Source organism: Micromys minutus (assembly GCF_963924665.1).
Source record: "Micromys minutus genome assembly, chromosome: 9".
Taxonomy (NCBI): domain Eukaryota; kingdom Metazoa; phylum Chordata; class Mammalia; order Rodentia; family Muridae; genus Micromys; species Micromys minutus.
This window is the reverse complement of record NC_137978.1, coordinates 46,112,852-46,139,255: the sequence shown is the minus strand read 5'-3', so window position 1 is coordinate 46,139,255 and position 26,404 is coordinate 46,112,852. Positions and strand designations below refer to the sequence as shown.

The 26,404-nt window shown below is 47.2% G+C and overlaps 1 protein-coding gene across 3 annotated transcripts; it reads right to left on the bottom strand.

The window, feature by feature from the left end:
- Window positions 1-1,601: 1,601 nt before the first annotated feature.
- MECR (mitochondrial trans-2-enoyl-CoA reductase) lies at window positions 1,602-26,178 on the bottom strand. 3 transcript variants are annotated; one of them, XM_080920940.1, is made up of 10 exons: window positions 25,991-26,149; window positions 15,345-15,442; window positions 14,449-14,580; window positions 11,416-11,559; window positions 8,451-8,553; window positions 7,496-7,598; window positions 6,347-6,420; window positions 3,486-3,546; window positions 3,268-3,340; window positions 1,602-2,289 (listed from the first exon to the last, which is right to left on the bottom strand). In XM_080920940.1, exons 1-10 carry the CDS (start codon window positions 26,014-26,016, stop codon window positions 2,132-2,134), a joined length of 972 nt encoding a protein of 323 aa, XP_080777066.1. In that variant the 5' UTR covers window positions 26,017-26,149; the 3' UTR covers window positions 1,602-2,131. The 3 variants fall into 3 exon arrangements, with proteins under 3 accessions (XP_080777066.1, XP_080777065.1, XP_080777064.1); XM_080920939.1 differs by lacking the exon at window positions 25,991-26,149 and adding an exon at window positions 20,048-20,126; XM_080920938.1 differs by having other exon boundaries at window positions 1,603-2,289; window positions 25,983-26,178.
- Between the last annotated feature and the right edge of the window lie 226 nt (window positions 26,179-26,404).

The following is a 26,404-nucleotide window of genomic DNA, read 5'->3' as shown; positions in this document are numbered from 1 at the left end:
TTAACAGAATGTGTTTGGGGAAACAAAGGATCTGCCTAAGTGCCTGCGCTCTAACTTTGCTTATCTGGTCTGAGTTCTGCTGTTTGCCTTCCCTTTCTGAGTAGATACAAAGACCAAGCCTCATACCCAAGACACAATGCAGTTCCTTTCATTGTTATTCCTGGAGTGTTTGTCTCTTCCTTTGCATCTGCCATCTTATAATTGGAACAGGGCCTCCCTTACTATGGTTGCTTGCTCTAACCCCCAACTTTGTGACTCCCCAAATCCTACCTTTTATTTCTGTTGCCTTTGGGCTGCCTCCCTGTCCTCTTACGCTTTCTTACTTGACCACATGGACCTCTGGTACAAAACACTGGCAACCTAGAGGACAAACCAGGACAGGAAGAGGGTGAGGCTGATCCTGAGCCCAGGTGCACAAGGTAGCACATTTTGCCCAGCAGGCACCTGCCGACCTGCCCCAACCTGGGGCTGAAGCAGTTTTTTCCTCTAGAGAGCACAAATGCTCCAGAGGCAGGCCGAGTAGGCTGGATCCTGTGTATATACTGGTGCACAATCACACTTCCACCCCCCAGTCCGAGGCTCCCAGCCTGTGATTATCACCCTTGCCTTGAAATTTCATGTTCTCAGGCTGGTTCCATCTTACAGGATCTTCCATCTGACCCCTGCTACCTGTTCCCACCTCTGCGAAAGCTGCAGCTCTAGGCAATAGTTTCACTCTTGCAGTAGCAGTTTTCCAAGGCCTCTCCCATCTAAATTCACACAAGCTGCTGGTTTTGCTTGGTCAACATTTTCCTACTTGGACTTGAGGAATCTGAAAGCAACACTGCCTCAAAGAATGCTGCACCCACGGATCTTCCCTTGACAGCCTCTGTCCCCTCATAGCTTTGCCCTTAGCACTGCAATAGTCTCACATGTGGCTAAACCACCTGAGAGTTAGCATATCCTTCAGTGCTAGCTTTGGGCACTCTAAATGCTCCCCGAATAAGGATCTCAGTTGAATGTACAGAGGGTGAACTGACAAAGGAGACAACCTCAAGTTGTGCTTTGGGCAAATAAAGCAAACATCTGAAAGTTGGACTTCTTGCTTGGATGAAACCAACTTACTTTTCAGTTAACCAGTCAACGTGTACCTCAAACAAGCCTTGCCCAGACCTCAGGTGTTTACAGCTCTGCATGCCTTCTGCTCAGCACCAGTCACGATGGCTCACTTGGGGTTTAATACAGATGTTCTCAATAGCAGCACTAAAACATTTGGGCAGGACGATTTTTTTGTGAGAGTTGGTCCAAGCAGCATGTCTGTCCTTTTAATAGTTATTGGAATGTAATCCAAGGCCTGATGCATGCGAGATAAGCACTCTTTATCTCTAAGCAATACCTAGTAGCCTTTGTAAGGAAATTGTTTGAGACACAGTCTTGCTGTGTAGCCCAAGCTGGCTTCCAACTTGTGGCAATCCACCTGACTTAAGCTTCCCAGTTGCTGGAATTACAGGTGTTATAACTGGCTGTAAAATATTTAACAGTACTGATCTCTGCCCAGTTGTGGTAAATAACTCCTTCCCCAAGCTGTGACAGCAAAAAAAGTCCCTCTGGGGTTAGAAATGCCCCTGGCTGAGAACCATATGTATAATGTTTATTCTCAGTTACAACTGAAGTTCCCAGAAGGTGGCCTAGACACCTGCTATCCTGTGTCTCTTAAACTTTAATGATCTCAGCCTGCTGTTCACCTTCTAGGCAGCAGATCCCTTTGCCCTGGACAGAGCCACACACCCCAGGAGAGGTTAACCACCCTTTCCTTTCTGCCAGACTCTAGGGTTCATGTTGCTAAGGGCATAAAGAGAGACTTCTGCACTTGGCAGCAATTTCATAGCCTCTGCTTTCAGGGTGGTCAGGCAGTGACTGGACAACAGGTGGGGGGGAGTAGGGTAGGTGGACATCATTCCTCTACACGTATGACTACTCAGCTCTGCTCGGGAAGTTCAGGGTTTATTAGGGACCCTAGGGTTGGCCTCCTACCCTCCTGGTAGGAAGAGGCAGTGAGGGTGAGGCAGTCTGGGGTCCTTGTGGAGAGGCCAGCAGCCAGCCAGTCTTGCTGGCCTGCCTCTCCTGCTTTCCTCCTGGTCCTCTGGAGTAGTCACATGGTGAGAATCTGCTTCGAAGACACAAAAGGCTTCATGGAGGCTTCCAAAGCCTGCTGGTAGTCCTGCAGTGGAACCCCGGACCAGGTGGGGGCTGTGAGCTGGCCTTGGCGGATGAGGTTGCAGAGAGTGAGAATCAGCTCCTTGAACTCATCTGCAGGAGGTGCAAGTCAGACAGGAACAACAGGTAAGGTCTACTGTGAGATGGTCAAGCCAACAGAATCATGAAGAGTGCTCCTAGGAACTGTAGGAGGGCAGTGACTACTGCCCTCAGTGATGATTACGGTGACTCGCCCACAGGACAGGACTGGTGAAAAGCTGGCCCTAAATGGTACAGCATTACTGAACTAAGGAAGCCAGAGGAGGCCGAGAAGGCAGAGAACCTGGCACACTGATGACAACAGACCAGATGAGGAAAAGCTTTCTGAGCCCAGGGCTTCCACTAGAGTCCTCAGTGGAGACAATCACTATCCCTTCCTGGTCTGCCTCTTGCTGAAGGCCAAATACGGTGTAGGAATTAAGATGAAGGCTTCAGCTGTTAAGCGTTTTTCTTTTTTTAAGATTTATTTATTCTGTGTATGAGTACACTGTAGCTGTCTTCAGACACATCGGAGGAGGGCATCAGATCCCATTATAGTTGGTTGTGATCCACCATGTGGTGGTGGCGGCAGCGGCTGGGAATTGAACTCAGAACCGCTAGAAAAGCAGTCAGTGCTCTTAACGCCTGAGCCTTTCCAGCCTGGAGAAGAGTTTATCATAGAAATAAACTCAACTCTCAAATTTAATCCTACTTCTTGATTAAAACTATGCTGGCAGGCATAGTGGTACATGCCTTTACTAGTAATTCTTGGGAGGCAGATGCAGGTGGATCTCTGAGTTCCAAGTTAGCCTGGTCTACACAGTGAATTCTAGGACAGCCGGAGCTATATAGTGAGACGCTGTCTTGAAACACACACACACACACACACACACACACACACACACACTTAAACCCATAAAATAAACAAAACACTACCATCCTGTTGAGATTAAGGACTGAAGTCACTTGCAGGTTTTAGAGTAGCTGGCCACTCCAGCCATACTAGGCTCTACACTCCTATGACTCTTGGTAACGAGGCCATCAGCCACTCACCTGGACTGTGGTTCTTCTTCCACTGGGACAACCAAAAGCCCCGAAGTTTGAGGTCCTTAAAAATGAGCAGACTCTGTGGACACAGAAAGTTGTGCTGAGGCTCTGAGTACTAGAACTCAAAGCATTTCTTTAGGTATAAATCCCCTGAATTCAGACAACTGCAGTCAGTACAAGGAAAGAGGCAGCTAAGCCCTGGTCTGAAGGTATCCCCAGCTTACCACAGAGGCTGTTACGGGCTGTTTGGCCATTCCCCCATAGGTCACCATGGTTCCTCCCGGCCTATAGAGTTCAAAGAATGAAGAGTGGGTGTAGGCAAAGACAGAACCTACCATGGTCTAAGGAACTTGCTAAGGCACTTACAGGAAACAATCCTGGCTCTCTAAATCACTGGGGAAGCTTAAAAAACTATATAGCTTCCTAGTTTTAACCTCTGACATAAAGAATTAGAGGCAGGAATTGAACGTCACACATACTGGGCATGGTGGCATATGCCTTTAATCCCAGCCTTGAGAGGCAGATTGATCTGATTAGAGGCAAGCCTTCTACACAGCAAGTTACAGGCCTGCCAGGGTTCAGTGAGACTGTCTTCAAGCAAGCAAGCAAACAAACAAACATCTAGGCATAGGGTACAGCCATCATTCTCAGCAGTTGGGAGGCAAAGGGAGGAGGATTAAGTTCAAGGCCAGCTTCAATTATATAGAGACCCTGAAACCAAATAACAGAGACACAGTCTCGTGCTCTAGATAATCAAGATCATGCCCCAAGGCTGAGAAACCACTTCTTCACCCCACAAAGGTAGGCAGGCTGTGGCTGTGCACTGCTGCTGAATTTTCTGGACAGAAGAGCTCAAGGCCAGGTTCAGTCTGGGTTCCACTTGTTATACAAGTATGACCTTAAGTGATGTAATGAAAATGGTTCAAGGACTGGAGAGATGGCTCAGTGGTTAAGAGCACTGACTGCTCTTCTAGAGGTCCTCAGTTCAAATCCCAGCAACCACATGGTGGCTCACAACCATCTGTAATGGGATCTGATGCCCTCTTCTGGTGTCTGAAGACAGCTACAGTGTACTAATATATAATAAATAAATCTTTAAAAATAAATAAAGATCAGCACCATAGCTCTTCAGCTAAGGAGCAGTGTGGTCGGTGATGATTGTCCACTGCAGAAGGGGCTCTGTTGGTAGGTACCTGCCGTCCGACACCCTCTCAGCAGTCAAACAGGCATGGCACAAATGCAACTTTCTGTTTCTGTTTTTGAGGCAGGGTCTTTGTCATGTAGCATAGGCTGGTTTCTTAGGTGTAACCCTCCTGCTCAGCTGAGACTCCAGGCAGGTCAACTGCCTAGCCCTAATGTAATTTCTTACAATGAATTGGTGAGAATATCATGAGCTAGACTTAACCTTCACTGCTGTCCGCACTCCTCGACTCTTAGGAGTTTTGTTGACAAAGGATGACTTGAGAAAACTTGGAGAAACTGAGGAAGACTGGAAAGGACATAACGGAAGTCAATTGCTGTATTACTGCCTACCTATTAATCACAGTGCTGGGGAGAAACCTGTCTTCATGTGTTAAACGCGTGCTCTAAGCTGTATCCCCAGGCTCCAAATGTTCTCTCCCTGTACCTCTGTCTCTACGTATGTGTTTGACTATATCTGTGTATCCTATGGCTGCCTCAGACTTGGTATCTATCTAGTGTGGCCTTGAATTCATGCTACTCCTTTTCCTTAGCCTCCCAAGTGCTAAGATTGCAGGGGTGCCTCACAAGCATGTTTAATATGGCCTTCAATTCCCCTCAGATGGTTCTCATTTAAGAAATAAGTTCCCGATGGAAGCAGACACAGCTCTAAGCATGCTACCTATACTGTGTCCATGAATTAGCAGAGCAACATCAGGGGAGACTGGCGTCTGTTCTATAGGACAGACCTGAAGCCCATCATGTCTGCATCATTTCACTGTCCCTTACACTCCTCAGGAGGCAGAAATATCTTGTATGCCCATTTCAGAGCTGAAGATACTGAGGCTTGGGTCTTCATGTTTTACATAACTTTTCACAGGTCTACACCTAGAAATTAGCAGAACTGGGGTTTGAACCCAGTCCTTCTAATGTCAGTGCCCACACTGTGACCACTTCTTCTTTTGACATTGCATGGAGGATGCAGTCCTGAATAGGAGTGCTCTGTAGTTATGGGAACTTGGGATCAACCTGTGCTGTTTTGTTTTGTTGTCAACTGCACCTTAAATGAAGTGATTACCCTTTCTGGGCTTCATTTTTCAAAGTATCAAATGAAGATGGGGGATGAGGACATAGCTCAGTGATGGAGCATGTGCTTTAGCATGCCCAAAGCCCTGGGTTCAATCCCCAGAACCAAAAGGAAAAGCAAAAGAAGAATTCGGAATAGCAAACCCTGCCTATGGCTACAGATAGCATGGCATCCCCTGCAGAGGCTGACTCAGCATAGCTGTGTAGCTCATCTGTCCCAGTCCATGCTCTACCTCAGCAGCTCAGCCACCTCTTCAGCTTGTAACTTGTGGTGTTGAGTCACTGTGGAAGGGCCACATTCTAGCTGGGAATGTTTATGAGTACAGTGCAGCTATTGTAGCTGTCCTCAGACACACCAGAAGAGGGCATCAGAACCCATTACAGATGGTTGTGAACCACCATGTGGTTGCTGGGATTTGAACTCAGGACCTCTGGAAGAGCAGTCAGTGCTCTTAACCACTGAGCCATCTCTCCAGCCCCACCTCAGCACTTTCATATGTTTCAAAATATCTTGTAACAGGTGTAATGTTTCCTCCATACCAATTTCAGTTTTAAAAGACAGTAAAACAATTTCGAAGACACTTAGTTCAGACTGAGTGACTTTTAAAGAAGTCAGTAGGTGATGACTCCTGGGCTCCTGGGTCGGGGGTTGGGAGGGAGAGGAAAAGCTGGCTAAGCTTCTTATCACAGAGACGAGGCTAGACAGTGCAGGCCAGAGAGCAAAATGTTCGTATGCGCTGCTGTCAGCATCCACTACTCTGCCCTTCACTCACACTTGTCACAAACAGCCCTCCAGATGGAGACCTGCAGGCTGACTTACGCTAGGTGCCGGAGCAGCTCTGTGGAACTCTTCCCACCAACACAGTTGAGAGCCAGTCGGGGCAGTGGCAGCTCCTGAAAGTAAGGAAGCTATGGTGAGGGTGCTGCCTGCTGATAACAGGGCTTGGATCTGCTACAAGCAGCACTATGAGGCCCAAGCGCTGAGTCAGAAGACAGGGAAATGGTGTGTGCGTGACTTTTGTGCTTGATTGTTGTCTGTCTGGGAAGGGCTTTAGCAGCCTCATCCTCTTGTCCATCCCAGGACTTTGGGGGAGCACAGACAAGCAGCATCTCTGTTCAGTGTCAAGGAACAGAGAAGTTTACACACAATGGGCTGATCTGCACTTCAGCAATGCTTTTCAGGGCAAACATGCTCAACAATGGGTATGTGACCCTTTCATATGCTTTAGTACAAAAGGCCTCAGACTGGATCTGCTGGGGTGGATGCTCTGAAGTGGTACAGGCTTTGAGTTCAGAGCAATGGGGACCAGCCTCATCACTCTGGTGATGTGGTTCTGAGGCTGGTGTCTTCCCCATCTGTGTAGCATCTATGTCAGTGACTTTGTAGAGCTTTTCTGAGGAATGTCAAGTAAATGAGGCAGAAGCTTAGGAGCTCCTCTCCTTCCTTCTTTCTCCATGCCTACTATAGTTCCCTCAGACCCTTATCCAGCTCTGACTCACAGCTGCTATGCTGGTGGATGGAGCACACCACAAATGTTTAAAACTTTGGCTTTCCTAGAGTCTGCCTGCTTTTGCCTCTCTTTCCATGTCTGGGCACTTACAGCATGCTGTTTCCAGGCTAAGGTTGTGTGGCCTTTGTCCCTTCCAGAAGAGAAGATGGTCAAAGATCAAGGAGCTCAGATTTTGTAATTACAGGAAGATTGCATGGGATGGAAGGAGAAGTGTTCTTAGCTGGGTGCCTTGGTTTTTAATTTTAAAAATTCGAAGACTTTATTTTGTGCATGTGAATATTTTTTTTTTTTTTTTTTTTTTTTTTTTGCCTGCATGTTTGTCTCTGGACCATGTGTGTGCCTGCTCCTGGTGGAGATCAGAAGAGGGTCTGGATCCCTTGGAACAATGGGTGCTGGGACTGCAAGGGCAACAAGTGCTCTTAATTGCTTACGCACCTCTCCAGACCCATGCTAGGTACCTTGAAGATGGTTTTGGTCTCGGGCATCCTTAGCTCTTCCTCTGTGAGGACATAATCAGCTCCCAGACCCTTCAGTCTGTCCGTTAGCTTCTTGATGTCAGGTCTGGAAACCAAACACAATCAGAGCTTTGGTCACACTGGCTAACTTCCCTCCCTCAAGCTCCCAGAGCCCCTTTGCCACAGCCCTGAGAACACATTTGTTTTGAGAACAGGGATAGAGAGTGGTTAAGCCAGACCTCAAGCAGGAGCTGTCCACATAATTTAATCATGCTCTACAGCTCTTGCCTCATTTCCTCCCTGGTCAGAGCCAGGCTGGGAGACAGTCTGACAGCCCTCCGAGTGAACACACCCTAGAGCCATCTCTGCCCAGGGAAGAGCCCTCCTACTTCCTCGTTCTATTCAGACACCACTTTCTTTCCTCTTGCTCTCCAGGGCACTTGAGGGTATCATGCAAACACATTCCAGTACAGAGTAGCCCTGGACTCAAGTGACTTGGCCACACTGGAGCACACTGATTAAAGGTACTGGAGGGGACAATGGAAAGAAGGTAAGTCTGTTACTGACTTGCCGTGTCTTCCTGAGCAAGCTGCTTCCTCTCTTGGAAACTTGAGCTTCCTCATCTGTAAAAGAGAGACCACAAGCCTGCCCCACCTCCTTCACAGCTCTGCTTAGTGTACACATGCAAGTGGACAGGGCTAGAGAGTTCATACAACAGTACAAACCAAGGCTTTCCCAAGTGGAACTGATTTATCCTAAGTCAAGTCTCCAACACTCCTGACTGTTCAGTAAGGATCATCTCTGCCTCGTTCAGTCACTATGTCAGACTTTCACAGGGACTTCTTTTGCCCTATGGGATGCTTGCAAGTCAGCAGCCAGCCACTCATGTTTACACATGCGCGCCATCTGGTGGAGATGAAGGTGTACACAGGGACATGAAGATTAGGCCTCCCAGTACCTGTCTCGGATCACATTGATGGTCTTTAGGCGAAGGGCTGAGGCAATCTGAATGACTGCTTGCCCCACTCCACTGTTGGATGCATTCTGGATGACAGAGTCCCCTGTGGAAGAGATCATGTCAAGCCCTGCAAACATGGGTTGAGGACTCCCAGCCTGGATCCTAGGGTAGATGCAGGACGTAGCAGTGGCACTTTCATACCGAGAACCCAGTTACCTCCACACTGCACATTCTACCATGCCTATAATGCCTCACAGGGTTGGCCACTCTGTCCGTGTTTCAGACACTGCTTTGTAACTGACCGTGATCATATTCCCAATTTTTATGTCCTCTGTTCCATCTCCCCACCCACCTACCTATCTAAATTTCTATGTATGTATGTATGTATGTATGTATGATCTATCTACCTACCTACATTTCTTTGTATCTATCTATCTGCATTTCTTTGTGTGTATGTGCATGTCTATGTGCAAGTTGGGGACAGCTTACAGGAGCACATTCTTTTTCTACCATATAGGTTCAGGGACTGAACTCAAGTTGTCAGTCTCAGTGACAAGTACATTTGCATGCTAAGTCATCTCACTGGCCCTTGCTGAGGCCATGTCTTTGGTGTGAAATGGTTTTCTGGTTCTCTTCCATCTTAAGTTCAGCTGAACTGTGGCTTCCTTCATGAAGCCCTCCAAGGTTCCTTCTTGTCTGCTCCCAGAGGACTCTGGTATGTCGTCAATGCTCAGGCTGTGACTGCTCTACACTAACTGTACATAAGCCATATTTATCAATACCCTTCAGTCCTGAGGAGCGCCATCCCTTATTTCCTTGTGTATTTTTTAATGATGGTGCATTTGAAATGGATAAGAGCCATATGAGAGGAAAAAAAAAAAGAGTCATATGAGAGAAATGGAAAGTTCCAGAGCCCTATAGAATGTTTGGTTTTGCTTTGTGGTGCTAGGGATGGAACCTAGAGACTTGAGTATAGCAGGCAAGTACTCTATCACTGTGTGTGTATACATAATACATACATACATACATATATATATATATATATATATATATATATATATATATACACACACACACATACTCACTAAGCTATATCCGCATCCCTAGAGTTGGACAGGCAGTGTGGCATACTAGGGAAGTGTGGGCTCTGGCACATCCCGATTTAGCAATGATTGTAACTAAACAAGAAAGGCTATATCACGTCTTGTTAAAGCAGTTTTAACAGTTCTTAAAAAAAAAAAAAAAAAAAAAAAAAAAAAAAAAAACAGGAGACCTGAGAGCACCTATCAGAGCATCTCTAATTGAAGCCAAATGAGCAGGAAGATGCTCTGCTGAGTGGGAAACAGTGTCTGGTTTTGAAAGGCAGGGGGAGTCAGTTCAGAATGGGCTATAGCGAGAGGCAGATGCCTAGGTCAAGGATGCTCATTTTGCCTTGGCTCCGACCTATCACTCACTAGTGCATTCTCAACTAGTATGTAGGTAGGCAGCAGGATTGATCTGTTTCACTTAGAGTTGAGGAATACAGGCATACAGGGTAATAACAAAGACAGTGAAGACAAGTATTGGGCTGTCACTAGTGAACAATGTGACATTTATTCTTGCTTTGGGTCAGGTCATGACTTTGTCTGGCCTCATCAGCCCCAAGACAACAAAGTGGAGAGGTGGGCTGCTGATACTTACAGTGGGTAGCATCAGAAGGCCTGGCTCTGTTAAGCACAGGGTTGCCCTAAAGACCAGGACATGAGATGAGGCGCTCAGTGCTGGCTATATCAGGACTCCAGCAGAGGCCTCTCACTGTAGCTGCCTTTCTCTACCAAAGGCACCTAGGCCCATCATGGCCCAGAGCTATCCACTTTTAGCATAGTCCAGTAGCTCTTGCCTCAGTTTCCTCAATGGCATGAGAGAAGAACGATAGGTGGTTTCCCCAGTCCTGTGTGGCTCAGACAAGCAGTATATAGGGAGATCCTCACATAACAAGAAGGCTGGGCTGGGGCATAAGTGAGTGGTAGACTGACTTCTTGGCATGTCCCAGACCCCGATTCTATTCCCAGAACTGTAAACAAGACAAAGCCCCCAGAAGCAACAAAAACAAACTGGCCAGTTATCTGGGATTAATTCTGCAGTGTGTCATATGATGAATGTGAGGGGATCCCTAGCAAGACTGAGGCCAGGCTGCTGACAGCAGTAAGTGGCTTTAATGGGTTCTGCCTCTGTCTTGTCTTGCTGTCCCATTCCCTCACTCCTGCTTCTAGGGACCACTTCCCAAACAAACTTTGCTTGGCCTCTGCTTTCAGAGGAACTCAGTGACACTCTGGCTGCTTACTTGCTGAGTGATTTCATGTTAACAGCTCAGCTCTCTAGGTCTTTGTTCCCAGATGAAGACTACACATACTGTAGTGAGTCTCTGGCACCCCTGCTCTCCATATGGGTGAAGCAGTTAGGTTGTGTGAGGGAGGTAAAGCCTGGGTCACACCTTGCTGACCTGGGGCTTGGGTTCTTAATCCCTAAGAAGCCTTTTCTGCATCACCCTAAAGATGTGACTCCTGCGGGGAGGATGCCAACAAAGGCATGTGAGTGGAAGTGCTGAGCAGAACTATTACCACTGAGTTCAGCATTTTATTGAAAACAGTGACTATGTCTGTCTCCCTTGGCTTTGTGTCCCCAAAGCTTAGCACAGCTCAACACATTTTTCCTGGATGACAGCATTCCAGCCCCAGCTCTGGGGAATGTGACCAGCACTTTGTACAGTGTGTCCTCTGAGCGTTTTCTAGGAAGCCAATGAACATCTTTTTACTTAAAAGCAGTAAGACCTACTCAGGTTAGAGCTGTCACTGTCCCCAGGGACCCTCCCTCCACCATGTGTGCCAACGAGTTCCCAAGTCCTTTGAGCCAGGATTTTGGTGTACCCCAGTTGAAAGACCCTGGCGTGCTCCCCAGGTTCCTCTCCCAGCTTGCAGGTTCCTACCTGGCTGCAGCTGTTCAAAGTCCACCAACATCCTGTAGGCTGTGCAGGGGTTGACACCCAGGGTGGCAGCACTCTGGAGAGGGATATCCTTAGGGACTCCAATCAGCGCTTCCTCACTGAACACTGCCTCAGTCCGCCAGGTTCCTGAGTCAGGATGAGGCAGGGTAGTGAGAGAGGAGCCCTTGCACACTCAGTTCCTGCTCCTTGGCACAAGAGTATCAAGGATAGCAGACTTGGGAGTAAGCCTTGGAGGAAAGAGCAAACCTCATGGTGTTCAAGTCCTTGTGGACAATTACATGCCTGATGATGTTAAAATAAGGCAACTTTTGGCTTTGAAAGTCAGAGCCCAAAGAGTCCTGACAGAGTACAGTGTGAAACACAGGAGACAAGAATCCACTGTGCTCCCTCTCCCTTTGTGTTGGAGTCTGAGTAAATTTAGCTTCCCAAGATTCAGATGCTCATCCGCTGGACTGGGTGGATACTGTCTGTCATCTTACTGGGCCAGGGAATTGGGGAAGTTGAACTCAAGATTCAAACACTAAAATTTCCATAGGCAGTCTTTACCTGCATCCCATTACTTTGTAAAAATGAACAAAGCAGGGTCTCAAGCTGGTCCCAAAGCTTTAGAGTAAACTAATGACAGTAAATATAATACAGTGGGTGTCCCTTCATGGCCAAAAGTAGAACAAAAGACTAAATGGTAAACATATACTGTTTGGAGCCACAAAGAATAGTCTTTACCACCCTAAAGTTAAAAACTAAAAGAAATGAGCTGGAGAAAATGGCTCTGTGGCTAAGAGCACTGGCTGTTCTTCAAAATAAACTGAGTTCATGTCCCAGCACACACATGCTGGCTCACAACTTTATAACCCCAGTTCCCGGGGATCAGATACCCTCGTTGGGCCTCTGAGAGCACTGCATGCTTGTGGTGTGGATGGAAAAACTGGTAGGGTTGAAGCAGGTTCAAAACCCCAGGAGATCTTATAACTGAGAAGAGCAGGCATTGGAACCAGCTACTGGCTAGGGTCTACCTGTCCTGAGACATGTAACTATGACACCCCACTGAGCATAAAACCTAGAGTTCTTCATGCTAATGGGGTGTCTAGATGGGCCTGAGTGCATAGCCAATGAGTTTTCCTTCCTGGGCATCACCTCCTGAAAAAGGTATTTAATCCCTGGTTCACCCTAAGTAAGGTATATGCATTCACATTTGCCATGACGACAATGCAGTTTGGACAAGCAAGAACTGTCTCCCTCCCCAAAGGCACTGCGGAGGCCTTTGTTGTAAAGAGCCCTGGGCTCAGCCATCCCTTTCCTGCCTGGGGAGGGCAAATCCTCGTTCCATATGAGATTCCTAGCTATGTCTGGGAACACAGGAGAGTGAAACCACAACATCCACCCCAGCTCTCGATGCTGCTTGCCCGGAAGGACACAGGTTGGAACCCCTATCATGGATTGCATTCTGCCTTCCTTAGGTGTCAATGCTCTGGCATCCCAGCCTTGAGACAGACACTCAGCCTGAAAGTACACAAATGGATATGCTGCCAAAATACTTATATATATTAACTAAAACTTTTACAAAAGAATTATTTATTTATTATATATGAGTACACTGTAGCTGTCTTCAGACACACCAGAAGAGGGCATCAGATCTTATTACAGATGGTTGTGAGCCACCATGTGGTTGCTGGGAATTGAATTCAGGACCTCTGGAAGAGCAGTCAGTGCTCTTAACCACTGAGCCATCTCTCCAGCCCTTAACTAAAACTTTTTAAAACATCTTTTAAAATGCAGGGTCTAGTGGCACATACACTTTTAATCCCATCATTTGGGAGCTACAGGCAGGTGGACTCAATTTGAGGCCAGCCTAGTCTACTCTGTCTGGGGGTGGGGGGAACCAACAGAAACAGAATATGGGTTAATTATTTCTTCTGCTTGCCTGAGAAGATGAAGCTGCTTTCATGTCCCAGGTGTCAGGATCTTCATCTTTTTCCTAACACTAGGATCATTTTATCCTGGGTAGAAAGCAGTTCTCACCCCCAACTTAATAAAGGCCTCAACAGATAAAGCTGAGGCGCCAGTTCTCTGCTTTTTCTGGTGTGGTGTTTCTGCTATCTTCCTACCTCTACTTTATTAAAGCTCTCTTATCCTTCCCTTGGTCTCTACTTCATTCTCTGGGGGAAGTGTCTCTAACCTTAGGCCACCTCATTCATCTGGGAAACACTACCCTCTTGTGGATCCATCTGGATAATAGACGTGCCTTGAAAACATAAGAACTGAGAAGCAGAGCGCTCTAATGACTCCTTCCCATATATACACAAAATGCTATCCTCAGCTTGGCTCCTCAGGGCCATACCCCATGTGGCCCCACTCCACCCCTGGAACCTTCTTTCTCATTATGTAAGCTCTCCCATAGGCAACTCCTTGGCTGAGGCTGCACTGGATTTTCCATTTGCCAAATGTACCCTGATGTTTGCTCATTTTACTTCTTCCACAGGAAATGCCCTTTGGCTCATCTCTGCTTAACAACTTCTCCTACCATGGACCTGTTCTAATGATTTTCTTCCACAGTCTCACTTGGCGTCTCCTCACAAACATCTCTGTCAGAACAGCCACATTACTTATGCTTCCTGTGGTCTCAGGGTTCCCCCCAACCCCGTTTTTTTTTTTTTTTTTTTTTTTTTTTTTTCTTTTTGAGGTATTGCCTTCCTGACACTTTAGTCAGATTTGAGCCTTCTGGAGGGTGGGGCCAACCTTACTTGTATTCTGCATCAAACCTTACAGCAAAGACTCAAGGATGTGAGGAATCATATACTCAAAGCTCCAATCAACAGGGAGCCAAGGAGATAGATGTACACATAGGTATATCCCTCCAGAGCACACAAACAGGGTTCAACTCCATGTGCTGGAGGGAGCCTATTAACAATGAATCCCGCACTGCCTAGCTGCGCTGAGCCAGTGGGTGTGGATCTACAGAGTAGATGAGCTGGGATCTGAAGGAATAAATGGCTGCTCACACCTAGGGACACTCACCCAAACCAGCATTTGCTGGGATCACCCAATCTCCTGGCTTCAATCCAGACACACTGCTGCCCACCGCTATCACCTGTCCAACACCTTCGTTCCCTCCAACGGCAGGCAGCTTGGGAAGGAGGCCATAGTTCCCTGGGAGAGAAGAAGTCAGAGTGTAAATGTGGTGGTTTGGTTAAAAGTGTCATCCACAGACTCTATTGGAACACTTGATCCCTACCTAGCTGGTGACACTTTCTGGGAAAGTCTAGGGGGTGTGGTCTTGCTGAGAAGGTGTGTCAGTGAGTGTAGAACTCAGTCTTCAAAGCACTGTGCCATTTCTAGTGCTTGCTCTTTGTTTTGGGTTCAGTTCCCTGCTTATGCCACTGTGCCTGCTGCCTGCGCCCTGCCATTACAAACTCTAACCCTCTGGAACCATATGTTGAAACAAAACTTTGGTCTAAACGTTGTCTTGGCTATGATATTTTATCATGGTAACAGAAAATATACAGTCACACTGCCAGGTTTGGCTGAGACTCCGGAGGGCATAGACTTTGCAGTCAGTCTCATCTGAGCTTATCCGGGTCCTGCCCTCACAAGCTGTCCACTTAACCAAGTGCTTCCTTGACTTTGCAGGAGATAAAACTCTTTGGGCACAGGATTACCACAAGAACAAGCTCAAGTAAGAAAGGAATCTAGCATGTCACAGGCTCTTCAGAAGGGTGGGTTACCACCACTACAGTTCTCCTGACTCACAGAACCTCATGCTTAGAGGTTGGCCAGAGAGGAGCGGAAACTGCACACTGTTCCTCTAGAGGACAGCCACTGCTAATCCTGAGCATTTCACACTCTACAGGAGAAGGAGCGGAAAGGTGGCAGCCGCTGAGCCAATTACCATAAGCTCCAGAGACCAAAGTTACCTTGGATCATATTTATGTCAGATGGATTGATAGGGGCTGCCAGCATCCTCACGTGGACGTCAGATCCTTCCATAGCACTGAGCTCCAGGTTCTTCAGTCTAAGCATAGAAAGCATTGTCAGTGGCTAAGACTAAGTGTCTTCTGTTCAAACTGTCTCCCCAAAGTAGGTCAGCAACATGCCTTCATTGCCTAGGAATCTGGTTCTGATGGAAAACAGGTTCTTAGAGGACCAGCAGAGTGCAGGCTCACACCAACTGCAGCGGATCAATCTTGGTATCCTCTTAGTGTCAGGGACAGAAGCATTCGTGAGCCTCTGCTAGCTTGGCCTTAGGTTTTCCACTACCTGCTTGGTTCTAAGAATTATGCAGTGCACTCAGTATTAATACAGCCACTGCTGATGTGTGAACCAGCATCACCAGGTGAAGGTACCCTTAGTGGTTCTTCCAAACAGGAATACCTGGGAAACTCTGGGTCAGCCCTGTCCTCCATCCATGTGTTGTTGTGTTGGCTCCAACACACAGGGGCAAAGGTGATGTTTCTCTTACTACAGAGGTGAGGCGATAGAGAATATCTGGGAAGTGTCTCTGCTGACTGTGACTCACACCCCAGAGAGATGGCCCTGCGCTCTGCCACAATGGCACCCTGAGCACATTTCTTCCCTGAGCCAGGCTACTTGTGATGAAGGTGTGAACTGTATCCCTTCTAGCAGCACTCAGGGTTTTCTGTGAAGCACGAGGACCAGATTTCTAGTCTTCAGCACGCACATAACAGGTAGTCAGGCCAGTCCCTGCAACTCCAGAGCAGGAGGTAAAGCAGAGAAAGGCAGATCCACTGTCAGTCAGTTTTAGTGAAAATGTAAGCGCCAAGTTCAGTGAGGAGCCTTGTCTCAAAGATGAAAAAACTGAGGAAGACACCCCAGTGTCAATCACTAGCTTCTATACACGCCTGCATGGGTTAGCTCATTCACATATGTAGGCACATACATGGAGACCACACACATGTAAAAGGCCTGCCATGGGGCTCTGAGGGAACTTTTGTTATTAAAAAAAAGTTTTATTTTGTTGGGATGGGTCTAGTGATATACCCCTATTCCAGTATGTGGGAGGCTGATTCAAGAGAATGGTGAGTTTTGAGGCTAGCCTGGGCTCTGTACTGAGACCTTGTCTCAAAAAACTGAAGTACTTTTTATTCTAAAATTTTTAATGTGTATGAGTGTTTAACTTATGTGTGCATGTGTGTCCCACATGTATGCCTGTGTATGGAGCCAGGAGAGGGTGCTGGTTCCTCTCAAACTAGAGTTACAGTCTTGTGAGCCACTATGTGGATCCTCTGCAAGAGCAGCCAGCATAAAATAAGTGTTTTTTGTTGTTTTAGTTTTTTAAACTATGTGTGTGTCTGTGTATCTCAGTAGTGTCTGTGAAGAGGTGCTGATGCCCTGGAGCTGGAGTTACAGGAAGCCATGTGCTACTTGATATGTGTACTGCGAACAAACCTGGCTCCTTCGTGAGAGAAGTCTGCACTTTTAGCCACAGAGCTGTCATCTCTGCAGAGACCATGGAGGGTTGCTTACTGGCTTGCTCAGCTTGCTTTCTTATAGCACCTAGGGACCACTTTTCCTGGTGGCACCACCCATATTGGGCTGAGCTCCCCATCAGTCACTAAGAAAAGGTCCTAAAGGCTTGCCTGCCTCTAGCTTGAGCTTATGGAGGCAACTTCTCACCTGAAGCTCTCACCTCTCTGCTGACTACAGCCTGTATCAACCGCAGGTGTTCATATAACAATGTAACAATGTAACCAGGTAGTACACCTGCTGACTAGACAGCAGCGAGTCCCTGTGACTTCAATGACTGTAAATTCCCTCCTTTCCTGAAATTTAATGCTTTAGGTCTGCAATGCTTCTCTGCCAAAATGTATCTACAAAGTAATAATTTTCCTCACATTTACTTAGCAAAATCATATATAATTGCCAGCCAGAGGCTCCCAGCATGGTGTCATAGTCTCCTCATACTAAGCTGAGGTAATTCACCTGCCTCCTCCAGAATCTCACCTTTTTAATTAGACCTAAGTCATGATCTTAGGCTAAAAGTGTGATTTTTTTTTCAAGTAATGTTTTATACCAATAGTAACAATAGAGGCACATTCTACTGAGGTCTTCTCTCCACCAGGCTCTGTGCTGAGAGCTTTACACATAATGCTTCTGTGAGGGATGTGTTAACAAGCCCATGTCTGCCAGGGAACACAGTTCTTGGAGATTCTGAAGTGTACACTGGTGAGTCAAAGCTGACACTCTGATCTACATGGCTGTGCAACATCTAGAGATGAGTTTGGAAATCCTGACAGCCTGCAAGAGCCTCAGAGAATCCGGGGAACATAAAAGTACATAAGCTAGGAACCCTGGACTTATAAAAGCCAGGTCTCACTGTGATTAAGAATCAGCTTTAAAAAAAAAACAACAAAAACAAACAAGCAAGCAAACAAAAAAAACAACTAAATAACTCTCCACTGAAATGAGTGGGAAACCAGGGACAAGTACAGAAGAAAAGGCTTTGCAAAAGAAACGTAGTGGTAAGAAGTGTGTGTGTGTGTGTGTGTGTGTGTGTGTGTACAGCTGGAGGAAGGAGGGGTCCTCCCTAGAATAATAACTGCTGCTTACTGAATGTTCAGCAGCCAGGCTCCCTGCCAAGTGCTTTATAGGCAGGCCAGCTACCACCCTATTTCAATAGCTTGCAGACTATTGTTCTGCTTTTATAGCTGAGGAACAAAAGCACAGAAGAGGTAAATAACTCGCTCGGCTGCTAACAGTGGTAGGTGGTTGATCTGATCTGAACCTGGCCTTCAGATGTTAAAAGAAGCCACCTGGTAAGTACTCCAGACCAAGCGGTGAAATGAACCCTGGCCTGGCCTGGCCTGGAGGTTGAGCCATGCTGCACTGCACTGGCCTGAGGGGAGAGAGGAGAGTGGCTGGCATTGCCAGGGAGGCCATCAGTGATACTTATCCGAAAGTCTATATATTAAGTCTGTATCCCAAAGAAAAGTCCAGCCCCAGGCAAGCAGGTTTGCAGACTAGCTGCCTCTTCAAGTTATCCCCATTGCTTTTCCTGCACCCTGACAGATAATCAGACTTTTCTTGTAAGCTGACAAAGCCCAGGAGCTCAAGCTGCTTAGACACAGCTTTTCTTTTTTTCCTGCACATTTTTCTACACGTTCCTCCCTTAGAAAGGATTTCATTTCCACAGTTTCTCTATGAAATGAAAAATTCAACTCAGCCTTCAAGACCCAACTCAAACTCTAATTCCCCTAAAATGTCTTCTGATGCTTTTCCTGGTGCTGCTGCCCGCTGGAAATGGCCACTTAGCTCTTCTTTGAGGCAGCACTTAAGATCATTGCATGGGAGCTTAGTCCAATGTGCCTTTCTATGGGTGTTTTTCTGTGTGTAGTCCTGGCTGTCCTGGAACTTACTCTGTAGACCAGGCTGGCCTCAAACTCACAGAGATCCATCTGCTTCTGCCTCCCAAGTTCTGGGATTGAAGATGTACACCACCATACCTGGCTCCACGTGTGTTTCTTAACTGATCTGGCTCCACGTGTGTTTCTTAACTGATCAAGGCATAGGTTCAAGATCTCTTTTCTGGAGTTCTTGGGATCTGATATCCTCCAGAGCTATCTATACCCGGGAGGGCTGGGGAGTCCTGTGGCTAGGTACTCCTGCATCAAGAGGTATGAATATTCACACCAGATGAATAGACAGAAGCAATCTGCTTTCCTTTCAAACCCTGTTTCCAGAGCTTCAGAGCTTGAACTATGGAAAGGAGTCTGGGTCTGAATCCTTCAGACTTGGGAGCCCAGAATCCTTTTTAGTCATCATTGTGTGTGTGTGTGTGTGTGTGTGCGCGCGCGCGCGCGCGCGTACGTACATTCGTAGGGACAGGTTGGAAGGTGCTTAGTTTCTCCTTGGTGATTAACAATCATCCAGGTTCAGCTCCAGTGAGAGAATGTAGCTTAAGAGTGATGACGCCCAGTCTTAGTTGGGATCCCTGGCTGAGTAAAGGGAGGAAGGATGGAGGACCGGCAGTGGGCACAAAGGTGCTGCATTTGAAGTCTGAGGGAGGTGACTTGAGGGAAGGGCAGTAGACGATGCTCTGGCTAGACATGAAGAGCTGCCAGCCCACTGTGTGTTAAAACTTAACTCTGGCCACCAGGCTGGACAACAAAAGGCGAGCTAATTGAGTCTCCCAAGCTTGCCAATCTGTATCTACAGGTTTCTTAGTCTTCCAATGCTTGTGCTTCGGGCATCACATCATGCTAATTATAAAGAGGGAGAAAGCTGAGAAATTAAGTTAGCAGGCTTAAAAAAACCTAGCAAGCCTTGTTCTTAAACCAGACTTGGGGATTCTCCTAGGAAACATCAGCTTTTCCTAGGATTCAGTACATCTGAGGAACACTGACACCATGAAGGCTCTTGGTCCAGCTACCCTGACTGGAACATGATTTTCACAGACCTGCTTATCTCCCAAGAGTAGGTAGGGCATTGGACTACAAACTATTCCTGGTCTCATTTGGCTCCTGGAAAGCCTGGCAGAGATTCACAGAAGGCAGCAGAAAGGTGGGTAGAGTCAGGCAGGGCAGAAATTAGAGTCTGGGAAGTGGAAGCTGTGTCTATCAGAGGGTGGTGGTGGGAGGCAGGCCCGATACTTGCTTCCCACCTGGGGTGAGCTGTGTTGGTCCAGCTGCATCTCTTCAGGAAGACCAGCCCCAGCCTGTCCTCATGGAATGCCATCAATACCACAGACACTGTTCCGGCAGACAGCTCTAATATCGTCGTCAAGGATACCACTGCTGAGACAAGGAATACAGGGCTGGGCCTGAATTCCAGGAGCTGGCCCTTCGGTGCAATCCTTGTTGCATTTGTTTGTTTTTAATTCACCAAAGGGAATGATGGCTGTGTTGCAGAGCTGAAAGGAGGCACCTACACACAACCTGGCTATATTGCAAGTCACCTTCCAGCACTGTTTCTGTCTTTCCTGTGTCTGATGACGGCGCCAGGCAACTTCAGGGGCTGCCACTGTCTCAACGGACGGATCCCAGGCTGGATAAGGTCACAATGGCTCCTTTGAGGCTCAGGCTGTACACCTGTGACGCCATATGAAGTACAAGAGAAACAAAGACAGGCAGAAGAAAGAGCCTTTTGAGAGGGGAAAGAAAGAGCACGGTCCCCTGGGGACTGGCTCAATTCTATCTGCTGGGTAAGGTAGACACTGGCCAGCTCTGCTGAGCGCTCTTTCCTGCCTCCCATGTTTAATCAGCAACCATTTGTTCTTATCTTTCATCTTTCACTCCATCACTGCAAGTAATTTTAGTCAGACCCAACTGAGAGAGCACATCACTGACTAGAGCCCTCCCCATCTGCTCAGCATATGAGGCAGGAATGTGTGCCTTCATATAGCACTGGCAAAGGTGACTGACACCTCCTGTCTTTCCTCAAGTCTGTATACAGTCCTCATAAGTAGGTTACTTTTTTGTGATTTAGTGAAGTGCTTAGGAAGCTGGGACTTTACTAATTAACAAGCAGACAAGTCACAAATGGGAGGAAGCTGGTTCCTCAGCTCTTAACTTGTGACCTAAAGCAGGGAGTATGAGTGGCCTTAGCTGGTGGAGAGCTAAAGGAGTCTTAGGGACCAGAGCTCTTTGTCACTCACCAGCTTTGCTGGGCCTCTTCTGGTTTTCCTGCCTCGAGGTGATCCTGCCCACCTTCTACTTGGGACTGATCTTTTGGTCCATCAAACACCATTTCTGCTAACCCTTGGCCCTCTTTTTTGAGGGTCTCAGTATGTTGCCCAGTCTAACCTTTAACTCTTGGGCTCAAGCAAGTCTCCTGCTTCAGCACCCCAAGAAGCTGGAACAGGTAGTCCAGTGATGCTTGACTTTCATAGAACTGTCAAAGGATGTCTTGAAAAATAGAGTTGTTTCTCCGTTTCCATGTGTGCAGTGCTGTGCTGAGAGGAATCCACTGTAGTTCAGATCATAAATGTTCCTGTGTTAGAGGTTTGGTGACCAGGGCATTGTGGGTAAGAGGTGGAGCCTAGGGATAGGTCTTCAAGTCACTGTGATACCTAGTCACTTCCTCTGTGACTCATGCTAGGATGCATAGTTGTGGTGCATATCCTGACCTGGGACTAATTGACTAAAACCTCCAAAATGGAGCCTAACCATTACCTAAGCTGTCTCATGCATGTGCTGTGACAGAAAGGTACTAAATACAAGGCCTTAAAATAAACAAAAAGAGAGCAATTTGGGTTTACCAACAGGCATCTTAGTATTATTTTCTCTTCCTTTCCTAAGGTCTTTCTGTATAGTCCTGGCTAACCTGGAACTTGTGGAGTAGACTTGGCTGACCTGGAGTTTGTAGTGATCCTCCTACCTCTGCCACCCCAGCACTGGGACCAAAGGTGCCTGCTTCTAATTCTTTTGTTGTATGTTTGTTTGAAACAGGGTCGTTCTGTAGCCCTGGATGGCCTGCCTCTGCCTCCTAAAATGCTCCCTACCCCCCTTTTTAAAACAGAGGCTGGGCTCTAACACCCAGGTGCTGGGATTACAGGTTTGTTCCCCACTGTTACTGCTCCCGTTTTTTCCCCTCAGACAAGGTGTCCCCGTGTTGGCCAGCCTGGCCTGGAACTTGTGGCCCCTCTTGTCTCTGCTTCTCAAGGAATTTGAATTACTTGTTGACATTCTTTTGAATTGCTCTAGAGGTGGGTGTGGCCAGATGGGCCATGCCCAAGAGTTTATCTGAAGCTCCTCTCTGCCAGTCAAAGCATCTAGTCTGTATATAGACCTTTACAGTAATTGGTTTTGCTGTGAATCAAGGAGTTCTAAAGGCACCACAGGGGAAGCTGCAGGTGGTTTTTTTTTTTGGTGGAGGACATTAGCTCATTCTTAGCCCCGTGTGCTGTGCTTGTGAAAGTGGCCCAGAGGGTTAAGTGACTGCCAAACCCTCAGCTAAGCCAAGTCAGGGCAAAGAGCTGACTCCAAGTTGCCTGATTTCCAGATTGGTGCTTTTTCACCTTAGCCCTACTCCAGGCCACCTTAGCAGCTCTTTTGACTGGTAAGAAGGTACGTGTATTAATGAGTTGGTAGTTCACATGCAGAATTTTAGAAGCAGGTATTATAGACATAGAGGCTCAGAGGTTGACTGGTCTAAGACCAAACATACTTGATCTCAGGAGTGTGTGTATGATGTGTGTCTGTGTGGTGTGTGTGTACAGCTCTCAGGAGTCAGTTCTCTCCTGCCGTCTTTAGGGAACGGGAGCTCAGGCTGCACCTCCACCTGCTGAGCTGACCCACCAGCCCCAAGTTGTACTTTGCTCACAGGCAATCAATCATGTCAGGATGGACAGACTTCCCTGAAGATTTTGCTGCAGTGAGCTGATAAGTCCTTATGAGCTGGCCTCCATTCTCAGAAATGGACACACATGGGAGCAGCTCCCAAAGGCTCTCATCAGCCTGCTACAAAACACCCGCTCCTGCCATGTTTGCTGAACCCAAAGCTCATTTCATTAAGAAGTGAGCCTTTTATTGAGTTCTCCCAAGGTGATAAGAAAGGCCTGGGTGGCTCAACAGCTGTGTGCAATGGCCTCCTGATTGGTACCCTGTTGGGGAGCCAGGGAAACTGGAGCACCAGTGTGTCTGCAGGTGCCCCCAGGAAAAAAGACAGCTGCTTTTGTCTTCTGTGTAACCCCTAGTCATTCCCCCAAGTTCAGAGCTTTTTCTTCAGTCTCCATTCACAGCTCAGTCTGTCACCTGTGCTACATTTGGAAACTATTTCTGGGCTCTGCCTCTGAAGTGCTCAGTAGGTCTGGGGTGGCCTACAGTGGCCATTTATTTAAGCCTTTCAGGCCTCCAGGTGACTGATGCCTTAACCATTGTTGAGAAGCAATGCCTGTGGATAGATGACCAGGCAGTAGGGATTGTGCCTGGTCTGGCCTGACCTTCCCTTCTGACTCAGATTCAGACAACTTTGCATGTGGGTTGAGGCTAGTGACCGAGATTCCCTGTGTGAGGTTTACAGTACCACAAAGAATCAAGTGTTCTTTTCCCATCCTAATGACTGGGCATCACTGGGTCTGGTGGCCAGTAAGGTGATGAAACTATCCAAAATTCAAACAGTAGTTCTCAGACAGGTGTGTTTTGTGCTGTGGGCCAGTGCTTTGGGAGTTGTGGGGCGAGATTAGGAAAAAGTATGAAATTAGGCTGCAGAATCTTACAGTATTCTGGACATTTCAGAGGTGGCCATAGCCACTGTTCTCTGCGCAGACTTCTAGATCCTGTACCACAGAGGTCTGGAAACCCAGATGTCCTTTTCTTCCTTCCTCCCTACTGCCTCCTGCCCCTCCCCCATCCCACAGAGCATTCCCTCAGAATGTTGCTGCTCTCTTAAGTACCGTTGTGGAAATAACTCTCATTTATTGTATATGCACCAAGCAGCAACTATGAGCTAAGTTCTCTACACAGACTATATTATTTAGATGGAGCTGGATTTGTAGCTCAGTTTAGTGTCCTTTCCTAGTGTGCACAGGGCCCTGAGTTCAGTCCTTGGTGTCACAAAACATCATCCAGCTTGGTTCACTCTTGAGTTTAACTCAAAAAAAGGAAACTGAGCCTTAAGATTGAAAGGCTCTTGCTCAAAAACAGCTAGAATGCTCCTTCTTTAAATACTTCATGGGCATTGGAGTAGTTCCTAGTACTGAAAAAGGGTGGAAGAAGCAGTTACAGCCATCTGAAAGTTTCACGTTTCCCGCCCCCCCCCCCCCCTGGGGTGGGGTTGGAGATGGAGTTTAAAATTAGGATTATGATAGTTTAGAAGAGAAAGTAAAATTACAGGTCATTCAGTGGCCCTGAGTTTTGTGTTCTTTGTGAGAAGAGCAGTTGTTCCCTGGGACAAGAGAGATACCAGTCTCTGCCTTCTTCCTGGTTCCTGCATTCGCTGGCATGGTTGCTCACATCTGTAATCGAAGTAAAGGCAGGAGCATTGGGAGTTTGAAGCTGGCCTTGGCAGTTTCAAAACACCAAAATAAACCCCCTGCTCCCTAACTCTGACTTCTTACCTGCCATCTGCAAGATGAACCTACAGTGAGAAACCTTTGGGTACATCACCCTTTCTGACTTAAGACAGATGGAATTTAGGGGGCCCAGGTTATGTTGGCAACACATTCTCATTATAGGGTGCTATTTATTCTTAAGAGTTCTTTCTACACTTGATGTCAGTGTTTAAAATAAAAATTCTGCAGGTAACTTGGATCTTACACCAGAATTATAGTATGGTACCATTAGGTATGGCCTTGTTGAAGTAGGCATGCCACTGTGGAAGTGGGCTTTAAAGTCTTATATATGCTTAAGCTATGCCCAGTGTGACACAGTCTCCTGCTGACTCCGGATCAGGATGTAGAACTCACAGCTCCATCTGCAGCACCATGTCTATCTGCATGATACCATGCTTCCCACCAAGATGATAATGGACTAACTGAAACTGTAAGCCAGCCCCAACTAAATATTTTCCTTTATAAGAGTTGCTGTGGTCATGGTGTCTCTTCACAGCAATGGAAACCCTAAGGCATAGCCCATTCTTCCCAAACAGAACTCTTTCCTACCAAGAAATGTAGTTCTCAATATGTAGTTCAGGTTGGCCTTACATTCACCATCTTCCTGCCTTAGTAAGTGCTAATTTATATTTGAGGTGTTTTTTTTTTTTTTTTTTATTATTTTTAAAATGTATTTTACTGTGTGTATTTTGAGACAAAGGCTCATTATGTAACCCATGTTGGTCTCAAATTCATAATCCTTTTACCTCAGCATGCTGGGATTATAAAACAACTCCTTTTTGCTTGCTTGTTTTCAGACAGGGTTCCTCTATGTAGCCCTGGCTATCCTGGAACTGACTACGTCGACCAGACTGGCCTTGAACTCACAGAGATCCACAGGCCTCTGCCTCACTAATGCTGGGATTAAAGGCACATGTCATCAAGCTGGGTTTAAACAACTTGTTACAACTAGGTCAAGATGTATACATGGCTTGGTGGAAGGAAACTCATGTGCGAAAGCTAAAGGTGAATTCCAGCACCTATTCCAATCACTAATTAGCCATGTCACTTTAGACAAGTTCCCTCGACCTGTGAAAGGCAAACAATAACCTATTATCTATTTAAAAACAGGAGTAGAATCTAGGTAGGCTGTCAGACCATATGTTCAAATTCTCATTCTCACTGGCTGGGTGACTTTGGGCAAATGTTAATTTTAACTTTCTTGTGCCTCGGTTTTCTCATCTGCAAGATGGGGAAAAAGCATCCAATAACCACCCCCAGAATGTTGCCGTGACAAATAGTCGAAAGCATCCACTTAGACAAAGGAGTGACTGCCACAATTCTCAAACCAATATGGGTAAGTAAACACTGGCCTTCATTCTTGCAGCGGGTCCTCCGCAGCCGGAAAGCACCGGCGTCAGGTTAGCAAGCACGCCCTGGGTTTCGGTATCTGTAGAACAGCAGAGTCCGCTTCCTCGGACCCTGTCTTCTCCTCGCAGTCCGCCGCCCGCCTTAAAACCCTCCAGGAACCCCAGTTCCCTCCCCGGTTGTCAGCGCCTACTCTTACTGGATGACCTTGGCTGGATCCCCGTGGTTGCCATAGACCAGCGCCCGCACCCGCGATGGCTCAGAGAAAGCGGAGTAGGAGGAGGTGGTCCGGCCCTGGCGGCACCAAGCCTCAAGGAAGCTTGCAAGCAGAGGTGCCCGGGCTCGCGCCCCTGTCAGTAGCCGGCTGACCATCATGCCGCTTCCAGCACTGGAAGAACCCGACGCTCCGGATACGTCATTTGTCCGCGACCGCAAGCTTGCGCCCCGCCTCACTCGTGGCCACACCCACTTTCTTTAAAAGTGGCGCCTTTCATTCTACCCAGGTAGTGGTGGAGAGAAACTGTTCCTGGCTTGGCTTGCGGGTTGAGGTTGGGATGGGGTGGGCTATTCAGAGACCTGGAGAAGCTGCAGAGCCAGCCAAAGCAACCCACTCAACGAAGA

Coding starts and splice junctions, on each gene's coding strand:
- MECR (XM_080920938.1), bottom strand. CDS start 26,158: ATGATGGTCAGCCGGCTACTGACAGGGGCGCGAGCCCGGGCACCTCTG. Junction 14,581..15,344: donor TGACATAAATATGATCCAAG/GTAACTTTGGTC, acceptor CTTCTCTCCCAG/GGAACTATGGCCTCCTTCCC. Junction 6,421..7,495: donor AGACCAAAACCATCTTCAAG/GTACCTAGCATG, acceptor CCTTACTTTCAG/GAGCTGCCACTGCCCCGACT.